Source organism: Castor canadensis, chromosome 2 (genome assembly GCF_047511655.1).
Source record: "Castor canadensis chromosome 2, mCasCan1.hap1v2, whole genome shotgun sequence".
Lineage (NCBI taxonomy): Eukaryota > Metazoa > Chordata > Mammalia > Rodentia > Castoridae > Castor > Castor canadensis.
Window position 1 is genome coordinate 84178924 of NC_133387.1, and position 20314 is coordinate 84199237.

The following is a 20314-nucleotide window of genomic DNA, read 5'->3' on the forward strand; positions in this document are numbered from 1 at the left end:
TTATCATTTCATGTGTTGAGAACATTTAAAATACTCTCTTGAAGCTATTCTAAAATAAATATTTTTAACTGTAGTTATCTCGTAATATAATGAAACACTAGAACCTTATTCCTCCTGTCTCACTGTAACTCAGTGCCAGCCCTCGCCCAGTCCAGCCTCTGGTAACCACTGTTTTGCTCTCCACTGCCGTGAGCCTGACTTTCTTGAGCTTCCACTTAAAAGTCAGTTTATATACTATTTGTCTCTTTGGGCCTGGATTAACATTAAAAAATACCCTCTAGTTTCATCTATTCTTTTGCAAATGAAAGAATATCCTGGTTTCTTTTAGGGTATTCTTCTTATATACCACATTTTTAACAGCTCAGTTGTCCTTTAGTGGGCACAAGTTATTTCCATATCCTGGCTATTGTTAACAAAGCTGTAATGAACATGGGAGTGCAGATGTCTGTTTGGCATACTGATTGGGTATAAGCTTAAGAGTGGAATTCCTGGATCTTGCCTAGTTTTTGATACAAAATATTGTGATACATATTATTGTGCTGTCACACTGTCAGGTGATGTTGATGGTGGTGTAATGACTTTGTTTTATATTTAAAATATAAAATGATCTTAAAATAAAATAGAAGAGCATTGTTATTCCAGGAGGGCAAGCTACCTTATAAATCCTGTTTTCTCTTTAACATTGATACCTTAAACTTAGCTAACAAATTGTTTCCTTATTCTTTCCTCCTGAAACTTGGGGTTTTGCCAATCAATCACAGAAATTCACTTCTAAGGAATCAGAAGTCAATTGTAATCAGTTCTAATTGCTCTGTTCTAGAGATGGGAGGAAATTTAAGCATGAAACAATGTAGATTTTTTGGCATATTCAGTAGAAAATGGAGCTGTAGTTAAAAATCACTTGTAACCATCTTGCCAAGAATCTTATAAGGTTTTTTTCCAGCATGTTGGGAGGTGACACAAAATATCTGTATTTATTTTAAGCATCACATTCCCATATATGGTTTCATTGTAGGGCTTTGCCAAAAAAAAAAAAAATACTCTTAAAATCATGTTCACAGATATTGAGCCAAGCCCTAAAATGTATGAGGAATTTAAAGTTGTTTTAGATATTTTATCATATTACCTTTGGTGAATAATTCTAGAACAGAGGTCACATGATTTTGAATATGAAAAGCCATCATAACATCTTGAAGATTCCTAAAGTTAGTTATGCCAGAAAATAACAGGTAACAAAAGGAGTCCTGTTGTACATAATGGTCTCATTAGGAATTAGACCTCTAGTTTTGAACTTGTGTTTGAAGTTCTTTTTTTCTTTAACAAAAGTTTTCATGGTGTCTTATTTTTATTACCAATAGTCAAAACTCTGTCGGCCTTTTATTTAGACTACTTTCTAATTTTAATTTCATGTACTTAATAATTTGGTGAGACATTCTGTACTTATAATTACTTAATAGAAATAAGACACTTTTTAAAATAACTGATCCAGCCAAGATTCAGATCTTAAGGCTAAACTTGAAAAATAGCATACAAAAAAATTATCTCCCTCAAAACTAATGTTAACAAAGTTGACAGAAGATACACTTGTGCAGCAGCTCGAAAGATGAAAATAGTCCATTCCTAGCACAGACCAAATTACAATGGAGTTATATGTCTGAAAGTGTTCAAAGCTGTAAAATATACAAAAGGATCCCCTCCTTCTGGATTTGGACTTGGGCTACTCACTCTCATTCAGAAAGCACATGTCAGAGCAGGGTAGAGGAGGCAAATAGGCCATATTTTTATTAAATAATGACATGACTAACTCCACACCTGATGTACAAAATGGAACATTTTAACGTTTGGGAGTATCAGCAAGCAGGAAGCTAAAAGAAAGGTTAGGTCTTGAGGCAAGGTAAAGAATAATTTATGGATGGAACTTCACTTCAGAAAATTGTTATTGCCAACTAAGAATAGGTGGACTTTGCTCATCTTTTAGGTAGTCATTTAGAAAATGTTAAAGTGGGAAAAAGAACGTAATACTTTCTTTGATGGTCAGTTGGAAAAGATGTTCCCTTGCAAGAGGCCTCAAAGTTACTAATACTCACCATACTTAAGAACTTAATTCAGGGCTGTGCTTCTAGGTAAATGCATCTTTGAGTTTCAAAATGACTTTTAAAAACTCACATTTTTTGTACAAATTTTGCTTGGGAATAAATCTTAAAACATTTTTTTCTGAGTCAGGGTTCAGCATACATTTGCTGTCGAAGGGCCACATAGTAAACATTTCAGTCTTTTCAGGATATAGAGTCTTTGTCACAACTACTCTGTGGTTTGATGGGAAAGTGGTCATGGACAATGCACAAATGAATGACCATGGCTGTGGCCAGATTAAGTGTTATACAAAAATAGGAAGCAGGTCAGATTTAGCTGTAGGGCTTGGTTTGCCAACCTCTGCACTGCATAGAAAAATATGAAGCTTCCCTGTGTATTTTAGTCTTATTTTTATGCCCTGCAATCTTTTTATACAAATTCTGAATGTTATTCTATTTAGTTACTTCACGGAAACCAAGGGAAGATGAAAAAGATGGCCAGGCATATAAATTTGTGTCGCGGTCAGAGATGGAAGCAGATATTAAAGCTGGAAAGTACTTGGAGCATGGAGAGTATGAAGGGAACCTATATGGAACCAAGATGGACTCTATTCTGGAGGTCGTCCAAACTGGGAGGACATGCATCTTAGACGTCAATCCACAAGTGAGTGAGCTGCATGGGTTCCAAAGCCATTTTTAAAGTTTTATTCCCTAGGGTGTTTTTACTTGTGTTTGTATAGATAGGTAGGAGGTAGGAGTGTTTGTTCTGACAGGGAGGGAAGGTAGCACTGTTCCTTTTAACTTTGGGTGCTCAGAGAGCCTCATTATGCATCCATAGCTAGTTAAGTAAGCTTCCCATCAATTAGCCAGCAAGGCCTTGGGAAGCAGTAGAAACCATGGGATTACATCTGTGTAAGTTTAGTGTTTGTTCACCTGCTCACATAACACATGAATGTATGGATTAGGAAATGTAAAATTAAAATGCAAATAAGACTGCGCGCGCACACACACACACACACACACACAGACAGCATGCATTTCATTGTTGTTGTTCCCTGTCTGTCTTACCCCTTCCTGCTTCCTACAGTCAGCATCACCTCACTTCCCTACTCAGAGATAATATTAATAGTGTAGTATGTATCTTTCTAGTCATTTTAGTATAGCTTAAATACAAATACATGTGTGTGTGTGTGTGTGTCTGTTGCTTTTTACATAAATGGGAAGTTACATACAGATTATCTTTTTTATTAAACAATGTTCATGAAGATCTTTTCATGTCAGGCTTTTTTTTTGGGGGGGGGTTCTTTGTGTGTGTATGTGTGTGCGCACGCGTTACTGAGAGTTGAAGTCAGGGCCTTGCACTTGCTAGGTAGGCATCCTACCACTTGAGGTCATGTGCCACCAGTCCCCATGTCAGTTTCTATAGAGCTATTTTTGTTCTTTATAGTTGGCGCATAGTATTTTGTAGTATGGATATATAATAGTTTCCTTAATCTGCACTGAAGTTATTTTTACTTTTTCAATATTAACAGAATTCGATAATTAACAGCACTGATATTATTCTTAATGATCACTTTTATACTTTCCATTGTTCAAGAAGAACAAAGAGGCAGAAGACTTAGTTCATGACGAAATAAATGAATCACTGTTTTAGGAAAGTACTATATGGAATAAAAGGATAGGGACAGGTAGTAAATTATATCCTTAATCCTTGGGAAGAGAGCAGATAGACTTTGATTTACACTAAAGGGAAGCATACCTTAAGTTCTAGTATTCTATAAGTTGGTGAGTAATTATGCTTCTGCACAGGCACTGAAGGTGTTGAGGACCTCAGAGTTCATGCCCTATGTGGTATTTATTGCTGCTCCGGAGCTGGAGACATTACGCGCCATGCACAAGGCCGTGGTGGACGCAGGGATCACCACCAAGCTTTTGACAGTAAGCACTTCTCTTCAGGTTAATGATTCTATTTTCCCTAATTTTTTCCCTCATTTTTTCCCTCTTCCTTTTCTCTTGAGTATGTTTAATTCTAGCTAATCATATTTCAAGGTATTACAGAATAAAAATTTACTCGAACCTAGTGAGAATTTGGGACAGTATTGGTTTTATTTGAAAATCATTTTTTATTCTAAAACAAAAGTTCTCTTGTCCTAGAAACATGAATATTAGTCCATCCCTCTCATTTTGCTATTGAAGAAGTTTAGCCCCACAACTGTTAACAAACATGTTAATCATATGACTTTTTACTGGTAGAGTTAGGTATTCTGTTGTTTAGTTTCTGTTACATGTTTTCTCTTTCTCCCTCCCTTCTTTTTCATAATATGGAAAATTTAAGATATATTTAAAAGGGGAAAATGAACCCTCAAGTGCCAACCTCTCAGCTTTAATAATACCTGGCCGTTCTTGTTTCAGTTAGACCTATCCCTGCTTCCTCACCTCGAATTATTTTGAAGCACACCTTTGATATGATCTCATCCATAATACTTTTATGTTTGTCTCTAAAAGATAAGGACTTTGAAACACATGATCATAACACTAAATTAATACACAGATTAAACAGTATCTTATATATTCGATCTGCATTTGGATTTCTCCTGACTTCAAGTTTTTGTAGTTGATTTGATCAAATCAGTATCCGAACAAGAACAACTCACGGCATTTATTTAGTGTCTCCTAAATCTGTTTGTTTTTTCAGTTTAATGGAGGTATAATTGACATACAATTATCTGTACATGTCTAAAAGTGTCCAGTTTGATAAGTTTGGACATATAGTTATACTCATGAAACCATCCTAACCAAAATAATGTGTCTGCCACCTTCATACTTGTCCCTTGCTCCTTTGTAACCACGCCCACCTCTTCTCACATAGCTGATAATATGCCCTGAATTCAGGGAATATTAGTCCTTTTAGTTCTCTGTCAACTTGCAACTTTCTAAATATATGAAATATAGTTATTATAAGCATTTAATACCATCCTCTACTAATTCAAACATTTGAGTCAATTCTGATTGAATGATTTTTCTAATGGGTCGCACTTTCCTGCTTCTTTGCAGTTCTGGTAATTTTTTTTTTTTTTTGATGCCAGGCATTATGAGTTTTATTCTGAGTTTGGGTTATTTGGAAATTGTTTGCTTTTTCAGATCTTGCTTTTTAAATTTATGATGTGTAAGACCTGAGCAGTTCTCATTTCAGGGTCCATTATTCCTCACTATTGGGGAAGACCCATTTGGTACTCTTTCACATGGCCTGGAAATCATGAGGCTTTCTGTTCTGGGGGGAGCAAGTACTGTATTACTGGCTCCATGTTAATATTGCTAGACCTTTTGGGGTTATTTTGTTTGCTTTTTGTTTTTCCAGGAGATAGGGCTTGGGTAGTTAACACATGCACCAACTGGTGCTCAGCAAACCTCTGAAGATCTCTGTGTGCTGTTTTTCACCTCTGGTTTCTCTCTTGCAAACTTGGCCACCTTAGGTTCCTCCTGGGCTCTCCCTTCCCTGGAAAGTCTTTCAAGGCAGCAAACTGGAGGAGCCACGGGGCTTGCTTCATTTGTTTTGGATCTTTTGTGATCTGTGTCTTTCACTGCCCGGTGTACAGTCTTTCAAACTATTGTTTCACATGTTTTGTCTGTATTTTAGTTGTCAGGTGCAGTGTTAGTCTAGTTCTTGTTACTCCACCTTGGCTGAAAGTCGATGTCCCTTTTCAGTCTCTCTTAATGTATAACTTTTCACTGCCTGCCCCCGTCCTCTCTTTCAACATTGTAATTTATTTGTTTAAAAAAAATTGGATGATTTATCCTATAGAGTGTTCCTCAGTCTGTATTTTTTCCATTCTGTCCATCCTGTGTCATTGTCCTCTATCTCCACATTTCCTGTAAACTGACAGGTAGATTGAGAGGCCTGATCAGGTGCGTATTCAAGTTGGTTGGTTGGTTCATGCAAGAACAATTCGTAAGTAGTTATTTGTTGTTTTACTACATCATGAGGCATATGTCAGGTTGTCTCTCTTTCTTGTGATATAGTTAAACAATAGGTTCAGACATTGTCATCCTGATCTATAAAGCTCCCTCAGTTCACTTTTCACGTAATGATTTTAGCAAGGTTTTGATCTTTGCTTGTATTAAGTATTTAAGTGTGGCAAGGAATTATATTCTAAATTTGTTGTTCCTTCTGAATTTAAAAACTGGAGCACTTTTAGAAAAGAACTTTTCCTCACTAACTTGTTGTTTACTCTGAGCTACAGTTCATATAGGAAAGGCCTGATACTGTCCTTTTATAGATCACCTTTCAGAATAATAGATTTGTTCCCTCAGAGCCTCTAGGTGATCAAATGAAGCTAGTTTTCTTTGTTTTTTGTTTAATGAATGCATGAGTTCAAACTTGTTTGACATGCTTTACTGTATTGCAGTTATTATGCTTGTTCATATTCAGATCACCCTATTTCTGACCAATAGGAACATAACTTAGTTGGTGCTTGAGACCTTTTTTCATGAGCCTAATAGTCTTGGAACGCTTCCTTGCTACCTGGTGTGAAGATGTTCGTGTTCATCTTGTATATTTCCTTTCCAGGCCAGGAATCACGCATTTTCCAAAGATGCTCGGGTTCCTGTTCAGGCACATTTTAAGACCAAAATACAAAGGGGTGTGCCCTGTTTTTATCTGACCTTTTTTATGTAGCCAGAGCTTGGATACATCTTTCTTCTTTGTATATTTAAAGAACAACATGTCATCAATCCACACTGATATTTCCCAAGTGTCTTTTGTATGTCTAATCCCTTTCTCTTATGCTGGATATCCTAGTTTTCAAAAGCATTGGAAGGTTAGACTATCACGTGACTCATTTGCTTTATCCCCTAGTACAAACAGTCTGAAAACAAGCATAACAACACTACACCACTGGTATGATTACTATGAAGACCCCTTTCCCCCTCACAAACACAGGCACACACAGAGTTCTTTTTATCTTCAGAGTATATCTCACTAAGTATATACAATTTAATCATTCTGCTTCAACAGTGTCATTTGCAGTACTGCCTCTCCTGTGCTTAAGTCAGTTGTTACTCTTTTTGATGTTTAAGTTACTCTTTCTTCAGCTAGCAAGAGCCCGTTCAGCCTGGCTTTAAGTCAGAGTTTTGTCATAACCCTAGTAGTGTTTGATGATACTTTGCTTCCTAGTATGACAAGTTCTTCCAGGTTTTTCTTGTACATTTCTTGGCCCATACCTAGAACCAGCCATCTAAAAGCCCTGATTCCTTTTATTGGGGAGTGATATTTAAGCAATAATTCAGGCACACTAAGGGTTTGTATTCAACTTAGTTAGACATCGTTCCTAGGCCTTTCAGAGGATACATTTTTTTTTCTTTTTTTTAGAAAACATATCAGTAGTTTAACTTGATAGTTCCAATGCAAATTTCACATTATTTTTTTTCTTCCTGTCTTTATATTTGCCTTTTTCCTCTTATGCCAAAAATCTTTGTTCTTGGTGAAGGTAGCATGATTTCTTATTTTACATGTATATAAATATAAATGAAGCTGACACACACATAATTTCTGAGGTAACAGTATCGATATTAATACTATGATTGTTAAGAAGTTTTAAGTTCCAGGCTTTTAATTGTTCTTAAGATATATCCCACTAGATATCAAGTTATTTTGTTTTAAAGTCATTGAAATAATTCCTTACTGTGTGATTAAGCCATCAACTTAAAACACTGTTTCATTTTGATTTTGGCTTTTAGATATTATTTACCTTTTTTTACCATTTGAATTTAATTTTGTTGTATAATTCTACACAACATTTTCAGAGTTGCAGTGCGAATCATAAAAACAAATACAGCATTTCTGTGTCCTTTCCACTCTTGTTTCCTTTCACCACCATTAGTTGCTGTTTTGGGTAACCATTTTTACTGCTAGCAAGTGTGTATATGTATTATCTTTCTTTACATTACTATATAAAAGGTAGATCATTGGGCTGGAAGTGCAGCACAGAGGTAGAGCTTACCAGCTGTGCAAGCCCAAGTTCCACTGTCAACAACAACAACACACGCACACACACATACACAGTAGCTTGTTTTTGGTTTTCTTGTTTTATTTCATGTTAACTTATAAGGTAATGACTTATAATAGGTAATAATTGCTTTCAGGTTGAATTATGGCCTATTTATATCCCTATGACCAAAGGTATTATAGTTATTTCAAATTTATTTAGGAGTCTAGTTGGAAGTATTCTGGTTTCTTGGACCTGGTGGTGAATCCACTTCTCTCTACACAATTTCCCTTAGGTTATTTCACCAAAGCCATTTACATACATTCATTGGTATGCTGATGATTTTCTTAGCTAGCCTAGACCTCAGAGCTCTGACTTGTCACCTACTTTACATCTCAGATATCTTAAACTTGCCATATACAAAGAACATTTTCCTTCCTACCCCCCAAAAAATAATCCTGCTTTCATCCTTCAGCTTTGCATCATCTAAGCTACTCATTTACTCAAGTTAGAAACCTAATAGCTAGTCTTGATTTATTCTAGCCACCACAGTAAATTTCCAGGTTGGTGTTTTTTCCATTCTCCTCTGCCAGTGTCATCCTCCAGGCAGCCCTCTGCTCTGACCCGAATCACAGTCTTCCTGCATCTACTGCTCTGCTCTGACCTGGATCACAGTCTTCCTGCATCTGCTGCTCTGCTCTGACCTGGATCACAGTCTTCCTGCATCTGCTGGTGTCATGTCACATTCCTTATTGAGACCCACAGGTGTCTTTTCCTCACATCTCGTTCCTCTGACCTGGCCCCAAGCCCCAACCCTCTGTCCAAGCTGGTCTTCTTTCAGACTCTTAATGGCACCAGGGCCATTTCCCTGTCTAGATTTTGCAGTGCTGTTTCTTCTCCGTGGAATGTTCTTTCTCCTTTCCTTTATTTCTTAGCTTAGCTATCATTAGCTAAGTGTCTTACCAGTCACACTCTCTAAGGTAGATATCTTTAAATTCTTTGTGTCTTTGTTGTTTCTTTTATAGTACCTATTACAACTTGGAATTTTTTATTTGTCCTTTATCTTTCTTTTCTGCTAAAAGGCAGGAGCCATCTCTATCTTATTTATTGTTATATCTACTGATTCAGAACCATAGCGGAGACTTTAATAGGCACTCAATAAATATTTGTAGAATAGTTATGAAAAGCTCTACTTTTTCGTACAGAACCCATTAATTAGGCATTCCCCAAATCATCCCAAAATGACTAGAACTACTTATATGACCATACTAGGACAAAACTACAACTAAATAAAAGTGTGAGTGTGTGTTTTGATGGTAAATGGGCAGGCAGCATGTAGTTAGTCTTCAAAGCACATTTTTAAGATTCTCTGACTTTCTTACAGCTGAATAGCAAATTGGCTTTGAACTGAAAAGGTACTATAATTTGGCCTCCATGACTTAGATTGGCCATATGATAAAAATCTTGGGAAAGGATTATTTGCAAACCACCTAGAACTCATGCACCCTCAATAATTCTATTATTACCTTATATTCACCCTAAGATTACAATCGGCATTCTTTTAATTAGGAATTTTATTCTAATATCAGCACAACAGAAGGTCCAGAAATACTCAGAAATGCAAACATGAATATACATGGAAAAACAAAAATAAGAACAGATGGTATTTTTTAACATGGTGTGTATAGATTAAATTTTGAGGATTAATATTGGAATTGCAATAAACAAATATTCAGCCAGCTTCTTACTCACTTTTAGAGTTTAAGCAAGTAAATGCATATTACAGTACAAACACTTCCTTTTAAAACTTTCACAGGACTCCGACTTGAAGAAAACAGTGGATGAAAGTGCGCGGATTCAGAGAGCTTACAACCACTATTTTGATTTGATCATCGTAAATGACAATCTAGACAAAGCCTTTGAGAAACTACAAACTGCCATAGAGAAACTGAGAATGGAACCACAGTGGGTCCCAATCAGCTGGGTTTACTGATGATTCAATAAGGTTAACAATTAAAATAAAACTCTTAAAAAAGTGACTCAACAAATAAACCTACTGAGAAAATTTGTGCACAGATAGAAGATATCTGCCAAGTTCAGGCATTTTTATCTTCTAGATTGAAATCAGTACACCTCTGAATTTTTATATAAAACGTGGTTGGGACGGTGTACTAATATATAATTTATCTTAATTTTTCTAACTTTTTATGGATAATCTTTCTATTCATATCACATAAAGAAATGCGTTGAAGCATTTTGTATATGTTTTTGATTTAGTACCCTTGCCCTTCTATCACAGGAATTTTCAGATCATTCACTCTTAACATTGGTCTTACATTTTCACTGTGATAATGAATACTTGAAGTAGTTTTGTAAAGATGCCATTTAGTTCAATATTTCACTAGTGAAGGGTCAGATAGTCTTATAGAAGAAAACAGTAGTTACTGACTCCTTCTTAATCAACTTTCTTACAAAAGGAGAGTTTTAGGGTCGATGCTGTGGCTGATCTGCCATCTCAGTCTGACATCAGAAGTCTTCAGAGTCTCATACTTTATACTATTTCAGTGGCATGTGGCTAAGCTAACCATTCTAATTTATTCAGAATGGGTTACTTTCTTCTTCATTTCTATCTTCAGTGAAAAAATGAAGAGCAATACCTTGCACTCTCTTTATGGGCTCATTCTTTTCAGTCATTGCAGCAACATGCTGAGGTTAATAATTTAGCACAGAAGCTCAGGCTGGAAGCTAAGTCATGCAGACTCAGAGAGTGCCTTATCCTTTAAAGCCCAAAATGACACTTAAAAAGTTTACTCATTTTCACACATAAATTTTTGAACCTACCACATGATAGGGGGTTTTGTTTTGTTTTGTCTTGTTTTTAAGGATATGGGTCAGCAAAATATCATGCTTCTGCAAATTTCTGTGATGTTTAAAGATGCCTCTAAGTTTGCAGGTGGAGGGTTTTTTTTTGTGAGTGATCAATGTGCTCTTTGAAATGTGATGTGATTGTAGGGTACTTGTTCTGTTTGTTTTATTGAAAATCATTCGTTGAACAACTTACAAAATTCAGAAATAATTATCAGCTATTTTATATATATATACATACACATAATATATACATTATATAATGGATATTATATAATGTATTATATATTAAAGTGTTTTGTATTTTTTACACTTCTTTTAGGAAATATACTTTATTGTTTGATGATTATGACAAAAGTCCTCCTTTAGATGCATTGACATAATATACAAATTACATATTCTCCCCAGTATTTTCCTTTAGAACTCTTATATGATAAAAATTCTTCCTAAAACATTCAGAGATAAGCTCATCACTACCACAAGTTAACCATATTTTATTTCACGTCTAGCTTTTCATATACACAATATTCATACCTTAAACGGTTAGGTACTTAAATATTAATTAGCATCTTTGGTGTTTGTTAGGCAACAGGTATCTGGCTGCTAAATCAGCTGAATTTCCCCTTCATTAATGCTGTCAAATAGAATGCCAACTGGGAGGGCTTTGAAGATAAATATCCACATGCTGTTTTAAATTATTTTCACAATAAAATGTCTAAATTGTTGTATGATTAAAAATAGAAATCTCTTAAGCTTTTTTTTTTTTTTAATTCTAGAGTTTTATAGCCAGAGCATAAATTCTTTTGCCTTGCCCTGGAACTGGAAACTGGTAATAAAATGGATCATACTGTTTAAATAACTTTGGAAAATTTTAAACCACACTTATCTGCCCTACATTCATAGCTTCTCAAGCAACATGAATCAAAGCACAGTATTGAGGTGATGTCTTAGAACTTAGGTCTCAACACCCTGTAGGTTTTAAGAGAAATTTCAGCTCTGTACTCCAATGAAATGTGCTGTATTTCCCAGCGTACCTTCATGCTACTCCATGAATAATTGTAGCAGCACAGAAGTTTACCCACAAAATATTTCTACTATCTTGATGCAACAGCAATGACTTTCACATATGTATTTATAGCCTTATCATGTGACATCAAAAGAGAATTTTGGAATATAGTTTATACTTAAAAGAATTATTTCTGCTATGAATGGTATTCATTATTTGCTATGTCGTTCACATTAGATTCTTCCTACTGAAATGATGCAGTTTAGTTCATTTCAATGTAGATGTCAATGTCAAAGAAAATAAATCTAGAAAAGTTCATTGAACCTCAATGAAGAATCACCAAACTTGACACCCAAGTCTCATCTGAGTCTGCAGGAACCAGCCATGCTCTGCTGAGGCTAGGAGGCTCAGAGGCCCACCCCAGGGTTTTTCCTCGGTATTGTGATCAAAGAAAAGTATATTTCTCTTATAGGAAAATAAGATAATAGACTTATTTATAATAGCCTGACTGAAGATAAAATGGTTTACAGTGATTTTGAACAGTTGATAATAGGTAAAAAACACACGTATGCCTGTGCTTTTGGTAAGTAAACATGATATGTTGATACATAAGAGTACCTGAGGGTTACTGTGCACAGATGAGCATCCACATTCAGCATTCAGGGCTTGACTATTCATATACAACAAGTGGTTATGTGTATATTTTTCATTTCCAAACGTATGAGTTTCCATAGAGATGATGTCCCTGAATAAGTCATTAAGCTGTAACTGGTGGGATATATTTGATGTCCTACAAGTAGAATTTTCACCTTCAGTATAGCCATTCTTTTATTATGCAGTCTCTATTTCTAGTTTAGAGAATTTTAAATGTCAAATACATCAGGAGTTTACTTTTCTTTTTTTTTGCCAACTCTATACAATTGCTGACCATACCTTTCTGAAATAGAAATTATCAAAAACTCAGTGTGGCTACAGCAATAGGAGCCAGAATTCTAGATTCTAGAATCTAGCACACTTATTTATAATAGCCTATAAGGAGAAGTTTTCTTTAAAACAACAAATTGGTAGTTAAGACATATTTATAAAATAACCCAAATTAGCAGTAGAGTTCAATAGCATGACATTGTAGATTATGGCCAGATACTAACTGCTCTGGCCATAATATCCCAGTGACAATAAAAGACCATCCCTAAAATTTCATTGAAATGGTACTTATTCTTATGCATAACAAGTATTTTGATCCAGTGATTGGAGTTGATTTTCAAAATGGATAGCCATAAAACTAGGTATAATTATTATTTTGAATTGACAAATTGAAAACATGAAATTTTGAAAATTGATCAAAACAACTGCATGTATTTTACTTTCATGACTCTTCCATTATTCAGAATTGCAGGCTAGAGAGCCAATAATTTTGTAGTAATAAGTCTTTATACTAAGTATGAAAAAGGCAATCCTGAGGCTTTATGTACATAAGTAGTTCATTTTTTAAAAAATGTCTTGAGTTGCCATATATATGTGTGTGTGTATATATATACAGCTATGCCTATAATGTGTAACATTCTCCAAAAATACATAAATAATAAAATCCACCCATGTATTATAACTAGTGTTCTAAAATTTTTAATTACTCTCAAATTCCTAGACTTTCTGAAGCTGTTTTAGATTGTTTTAAAAGATTCTGGTTTTACCTTGAAGCTAATGCTTATCTTCTTTCTGAAAAATAAGAGAAATTAAGCTCAGAAAGTTATTTTTCATTATTGTAATTTAGTTTCCTTCAGGAAAACATAAAAGTTCTGGATGGAAGCCTCTTGGGAAGTACTAACTTAAAACTTCAAATGAGTTTGTGCTGTGATTGAGGCTTAAGGATTTTAATACCTTTTTGTTGCAAGGGATTTTCTGTGAGAATTCTTACAATAACATCTGTAATATATTTGGAGTTCTGTGGAGAAATTTTAAATAATGAGATTATTGTTTATAGTGCAACTGAATATTACATACTTTTAAGAATACATTTCACTAATAATTCAGCATCATATCTGTTTTATGTAAATATATGTGACGTACCTGAAGAAGATGACAATTCTATAGTTCTTTAAGGTAAGGTTTTTAAATTGCATTTTTGTTTTGGTTTTTTTCAAGTCTTTTTTTTTTTTTAATATTTGTTGTATTTCATCATGTTACCTTCTGTGTTCCTGGAATGAATTTTTAAAAACTGCACAGAGTTTCTAAACTCCTAAAAACAGGAGTCCTTAATGGATTGAAAGTAAGAAAATGATGGTACCTCATTTCTAAGGTAAGAAGCATGGTTTGCACTACGTTGGCAGAGCACTGCAGCACTGTCTGATGTACTCTCATGGTAAAAGTAAAAACAGTGTGCTTCTGCCTAAGATCCTAATTCTGACTTCTAACCATATGCTTTTTTATAAGATTTATAGCTTTGATCTTTACCATCCCACTTGTTAAATAGGACTAAGTTAATATTTGACTTCATCTTAAATTATAAGGAGTAATTTGTAACTGGTAAATCTTTATTAGACTATTAAATGTGTTCATTCATACTAAGGTCGCTTATCTCTTAGTTTCTTTAAAGTGCACATCATCTTGAGGTGATGCAGAGGATGGTGAACACCATTCAGGATTCCCACCTCCAGGTTAAAATAGCCCAAGGATATAGTTCCAGTCTATAAGAGGGTCTGTTTGCCCTTTCAGTCACCCTAATCCCAAGGCTTCTTCTGGTTTAGAATCCCATCCCAAATCCAAATGTGGAATAGACTCTGATCTTTGCCCCCTAAAGCCACCCCACTTTATCCTGATGCCTGACAGTTACCACCTCGGACCTGTTGTTTTACTCACAGTGTTAAGTTTAATAGGCATATTATTTCTTTATAGGAAGAAACATTCACAGTTCAGTCCAGTTAGCCTCAAACTCCAGATAAAAGCTCTTTTTCTTTCTAATTGCTTCTCAGGTATTGGCTGATTATGCAGTGATGTGATAAATTTGACTTTTCCCTCCATACATAGAAGGTCAGAAGCAACGATTCTTTCTTTTCTTTTTCTACTAGCCTTTACTGTTTTCTAATCTCCAGCATAAAGTGAATGAACAGATCTGTAGTTAAGGTAGAGGCCATTTATAACTTGGAAGTTAAACAATAAATTGCTTATAAACTATTGTCTTTGAGTCCCATGAAATGTAGGAATTATTGTTACCACAGAACAGAAGCCAAAAAATCTTTTTTTTTTTGGTTTTTGGTTTTTGGTTTTTGGTACTAGGGTTTAATCTAGGGCCTCGCAAATACAAAGCACACATACTACAACTGACCAGTATTCCCAACTCCGTATTTCAAAAGTTGGAAATAGTTGTCTTTATTGCACTTCAGCCAACAGCAAGCCAGGGGCAGCAATATGTAAATATAATGGGCCATACCTAAAATTTGGTGGTGGTCCTATCATTCAAGGTGGCCTGATAACTTAAGAGTACAGTGGGTCAGAAGACCCATTGTTAAACAATCCTGTTCTCTGTGTGTGTGTATGTGCATGTGTATATACACACCCCTGTATCTTACAGTTCTAGCTTTCACATATGAAGGAAAACGTTGTCTGAGAGGCCTACAAGGAGGCAGGAGAGGAAGAGAGAGTAATAGTGAATAATATTGAAACACAGTGCATCTGTGTATGAAGACAGTATAACGAAATACACTAAAAGCTGTTGAGTAATAGGGGAGCCAGATGATAGAGAAAGTAATAGCAGTGTTAATCTGACTGAAGTACATATATACATGTATGAAATATCAAGGTGAAGCCTCTTGAGCAGTCAATATACACTTTAAAAAATGAAGGACAGGAAGGTAAAAACAGGTCCTGTCCAGTGGTGGGTACCAGTGGGAGAGTAAATGGAGGAGGCCAAAACTGGTGATGTGCTTTGTATATGTGTATGAAAATAGAACAATGAAACCTAATAGAATTGTTCTAAGAAGGGAAGGGATGAGTGAGAATGATGGAGATGAATCTAATTAAGATACATTGTAAGTACATATGTAAGTGTCAAATGACTCTTTCCTGTACAACTATTATATATTAATAAATTTTAAGACACCTTAGTAAGAATTAAAAAAACATATCAGTTGAGGGCTAGGGCTGGGGGGTATAGCTCCATGGTAGAGTATGTATTCTTAGCATACACAGGGCTCCAGGTTCCATCTTCAACAAAAACCTCATCAGCTATCAATTACTAACTTTAAACCAGAAGCAATTACTAGTCAAAATGTATGGTTTTCATCTCCATTTGAGAGGTGGGCTGTAATAACATTACATCGAATATGTAAAGCTTATTGTCCAAATGGGAAATACCTTAGCCTTTTCAAGAAAAACCAGATTGGACGTCATAGCGTGTGTACACCCGTACTTGAAATACAAGGTGAGCATTTCATTTAGCTGTATATTGTCTTAAAAAGAACTGCTGATGGGTTCCTGTTTCTTCCTTAACAATTTTTTTTCTCTTTTTTGTTAACTAGCATAAATTGTACAGTGGGGTTTCATTGTAATACTTCAGTACGTGCATATGATGTATTACTATTACTGTTACCTTCCCTCTTGCCTTTAACAGTTTTAGTGGATTTCATTATGATATTTTCGTGTGTGTGTATGATTTTTTTTAACTAGCATCTTGGATCCTATTACAGAAGAAGGAGTGGTAGGGTTCAGCAAAAAAAAAAAAAAAAGTGAAATTTTCTGCATGGTATTTTGTGCTCTGGCAGAGCCCATAAAAAGCATCTAATATGAAAACTTTGCTGTGGGAGTTTTTTATCTCCCCCCCCAAAGTTCATTTTGGTTTATCTTTCCTTTGAACATAAATGCATTGTCTCTCTAACCTCCAGCCTTTGAAGTGATTGTAGACAAAAACATTTTTCTCCCCCAGTGGAGGTCAAAATGCTCACTAGTGATCAAAAATCAGAGGTCAACAAGCTGCTTAAATTTCTGATGAAAAGGTTTAAAAATAAAAATTAAGCACTACTACCTTCCTAGTAATTGTATTACTACTTCCTGTATAAAAGAAGCATTACTGCTGTCCTAGTATTAATAAAAAATTTTCCTGCAGCACAGTTTATTATTGATTTTTCAGAAACTGTCTCTATAAATAATTTCACTTATTTCCATGTATTATTCAAAACAAAAATCAAAATGTTCAGTTTGTGAGATTACATCCGGGTAAAATATTTTTGTACATACAAATAAATATTTACTCTTAGAGTAACATAGTGTTTCACTTAAAGGTGGAACTAAAGTTTGGAGACAGCAGGGTATGATCTTAGCTTTGGTGATTCCCTTTAAGGCAGTGGTCTTTGTACAGCATCATTTTAGTTTTTCCCACCTGAATGAATTTTTCACTTGCCTCTATTTCTCTACAAGGAAACCCTAACTATTGTTTGTTTATCCTGGCCTAAGCAATTTGGTGGCTTTCAAAGACAACACAATCAAAGAATTTTAGAACTGGGGAAGATTAAAATACAGGATTGAGAAAACAGCCTTCTTTGCTTCAATGGCATGTGTACAATGGCCATTTCCCAGCTGGCCAGGAGAGAGAGCCTGCAGCAGCACACAGCTCAGTTGTGGGCCTGCCATAAGGGGCAGTGGACCCTTGGCTGGCAAGAGATGGAGGCTGTGGGTGATGGAGGAAGTCTTTCCAAGAGCCCTTTGAAGCTCACTCCCAAGATACCTCACAAGAAACTGCTATTCTAGCGTATTAGGTCTCCAGGAGAGTTAGTACTGTTCATTGTTCTTATGCTACCTGTCTACTTTTGGGTCTTTAGAGGATAACATAAATTTCTAACAGGAATACAGGGGTGAAAACATCTTTACCTCTTATCCCAGACTGGAATTACAGGCACAAGCCATGGCACCTGGCTTCTGTGAGCTCTTTAAGCAAGATTTCTCCATGTCAATACATGTATATTTTTATATAAAAGATTGTTATTAAATATTCTATTTACAGTTCTTTATACTGACTTAAAAAAAAAACCCAAAAAGGCACAGTGCCACCAATTTACCACAACTACTTTCACTTTCTCTGTTAATAAGTTAATTAACATTTGCCACCACAGTGCATACCTTTGTATCTTTTTTCCTCCACATATAGTAAATTGCTTAAAGCCAAGTCTTGTTTTTAACAGAGGTGATGCTTTATTTCATCATTGTTCATGTTCCTTCAAATCTGAAGCGGTGAAAGGGATTAAGTGGGTGACATGGAGGAGAAAATGAGCATGCACTAGTGTGCTTCCCTCCAGCCACTGCTGTTCCTCGTTCCCAGGGCCTGTAAGTCCCAGAGGAACTGATTCTACTATTGGTAGAATCAGGAGCCCTAAGCCATTTGTAGCAGAAGGACCTCACAACAGAAGAGCAAAATATATACAATTCTGAATTTCCTTTGATAGAAAATACAGTTCTTGACAAATTAAGTTCCCAGGATGCATAAGAACACTACATTGTTCTAGATATAAAATTAGTATATTCACCAAAGTATGGCAAGGTCAAACACAGATAGCCAGATCCCAAACAGGAAGGGGGCTATTAGAATATTTTAGTGTGATAGATGACTCATTGCTCTGCAGGAAAAAAGGTCTGAGTGTACACCAGCTTAAGAGTTTCCACTCTCCCTCAGTTCCTTAGGTGCTAAGATCTACCTTGGAAGCCCTTGTTCACCATTTACTAGCATAGGAGGCTTCTGATTTTAAAAAAAAAAAAAAACCTGTTTAAAAAGTACCTGGGGACATTCATACTGCCATGGCTTCTTTTGTAATTAATTTCATTAATCAACTTTTATGTGCATTGGACTAAATCCCAAAGTAGTATCTTAACAGTTTTGAAAAACGCCCAGCCTTAGCCAATAACGTACTTCTGACTGACAAATGACATTACTGATGTTCTCTGCCTAGTGCATGGAGTCCACTCAGAGTAATAGAAAGAATCAGTGGGAAGATGTGAGAATCCGACAATATGACAGCTTTCACAGATGACTGCAGTCTCTCCAAGCTGATATCACAAGAGGCAAACAAACACTGCACAATCCCAAACTTCTCAGTGTCTTTCAGGGGAGCCAAGACTGGGTCTTCCAGGTCAGAGACCCCGTTGTCAGACAGAGTGTGGAGCTGAAATGACAAATTTAAATTTTAAAATGCCATGGAAAAATCCATGTACTTAGACGGTAATGCACTTTTCAGTAACTGGTAAAAACTAGCTGAATAATTGTTTTTAAATTCACCAAATGAGGAGGAAAACCATGAAGATGTAACAAGATACATCTTCAGGCCTGATTTAATCCAACCCACCTGCGGTCCTCTGAATCCCCACTCTCAATTTTTACTTTCTATACCCACTAACTCCAAGAGATGAGAAAGGTCAGGATGTGACATCCTCATACGCCAGTATCAGGGCTCACCTGTTGTTTTATAGAGACATTAGTATAATTTAATGCCTGTATACAATATAATCAAATCAGGATAATCATCTTCGTTCAACAGGAATTGTTTCATTTTAGAATGTCAAACTCTTCTGATTACTTTGGAACACATCAGATTGTTTTAACCAATAGTTACCCCAGTGTGTTAAAGAAGGATCAGAAGTTATTCCTCTCTCTGTGATTTGGTGCCCTTTGTTGAACTTCATTATTCTGTTCTTCCTCCCCACTGCCTTGTGTAGCCTCTGGTGACCGTTATTTATCCTGTTCTGTGAGACTGGCTGGCATGTGTCCACAAATGAGTGGGGAGATGTGCTGTGTCTATGGGGAGATTAATCTCCTTTGGATACACACACACACATAGTATGAAATTGTCAAATCGTATTTGGTAGCTCTGTATTTAGTTTTTTGAGAAATCTCTGTACTGTTTCACGTAAGTGCTAACAGTATGTAAGAGTTCCCTTTTTCACATCCTCACCAGCATTACTTATTTTTTGATGATAGCCATTTAACTGGGGTGAGAGAATCTCATCATGGTTTTGATTCATATATTTCTGATTAGTGATGAACATTTTTCCATGTGTTTGTTATTTATATGTCGTCTTCTGAGAAGTGTCTGTTTAGTTCTTTTACTTTGTGGGGGTTTTTGTTTGTTTTTGAGACAGGGTCTCACTATGCAGCCCAGTCTGGCTTCGAACTCGTGATCCTCCTGCCTCAGACTCCCAGGTACAGGGATTACAAGTGTGCACCACCATGCTCAGCAGTTCTTTGGCCCATTTTTAGTGGGATTCTTTTGTTTTATGGTATTCAATACTTTGAGTCCCTTTTGTATTCTGGATGAATCCTCCATTAGATGAATAGTTTGCAAATATTTCCTTGTGGCAAAGGATCGTTTTGATGTATTGAATTTGGGTACTATTTTATTGAGAACTTT

The 20314-nt window shown here is 35.7% G+C and overlaps 2 protein-coding genes across 9 annotated transcripts in view; one reads left to right on the forward strand and one right to left on the reverse strand.

The window, feature by feature from the left end:
• Pals2 (protein associated with LIN7 2, MAGUK p55 family member) overlaps positions 1–14162 on the forward strand; it is a 108594-nt gene extending 94432 nt beyond the window's left edge. For all 7 annotated transcript variants that reach the window (XM_074065159.1, XM_074065158.1, XM_074065162.1 and 4 more), the window contains 3 exons: positions 2534–2736; positions 3882–4010; positions 9873–14162. In XM_074065159.1, coding sequence (XP_073921260.1) covers positions 2534–2736; positions 3882–4010; positions 9873–10049 — 509 coding nt within the window. In that variant the 3' untranslated portion in view covers positions 10050–14162. The remainder of the gene's footprint in view (positions 1–2533; positions 2737–3881; positions 4011–9872) is intronic.
• Positions 14163–18084: 3922 nt separating this feature from the next.
• Positions 18085–20314, reverse strand: part of Gsdme (gasdermin E) — a 70321-nt gene continuing 68091 nt past the window's right edge. For both annotated transcript variants that reach the window (XM_020179403.2, XM_074065165.1), the window contains one exon: positions 18085–19072. In XM_020179403.2, coding sequence (XP_020034992.2) covers positions 18839–19072 — 234 coding nt within the window. In that variant the 3' untranslated portion in view covers positions 18085–18838. The remainder of the gene's footprint in view (positions 19073–20314) is intronic.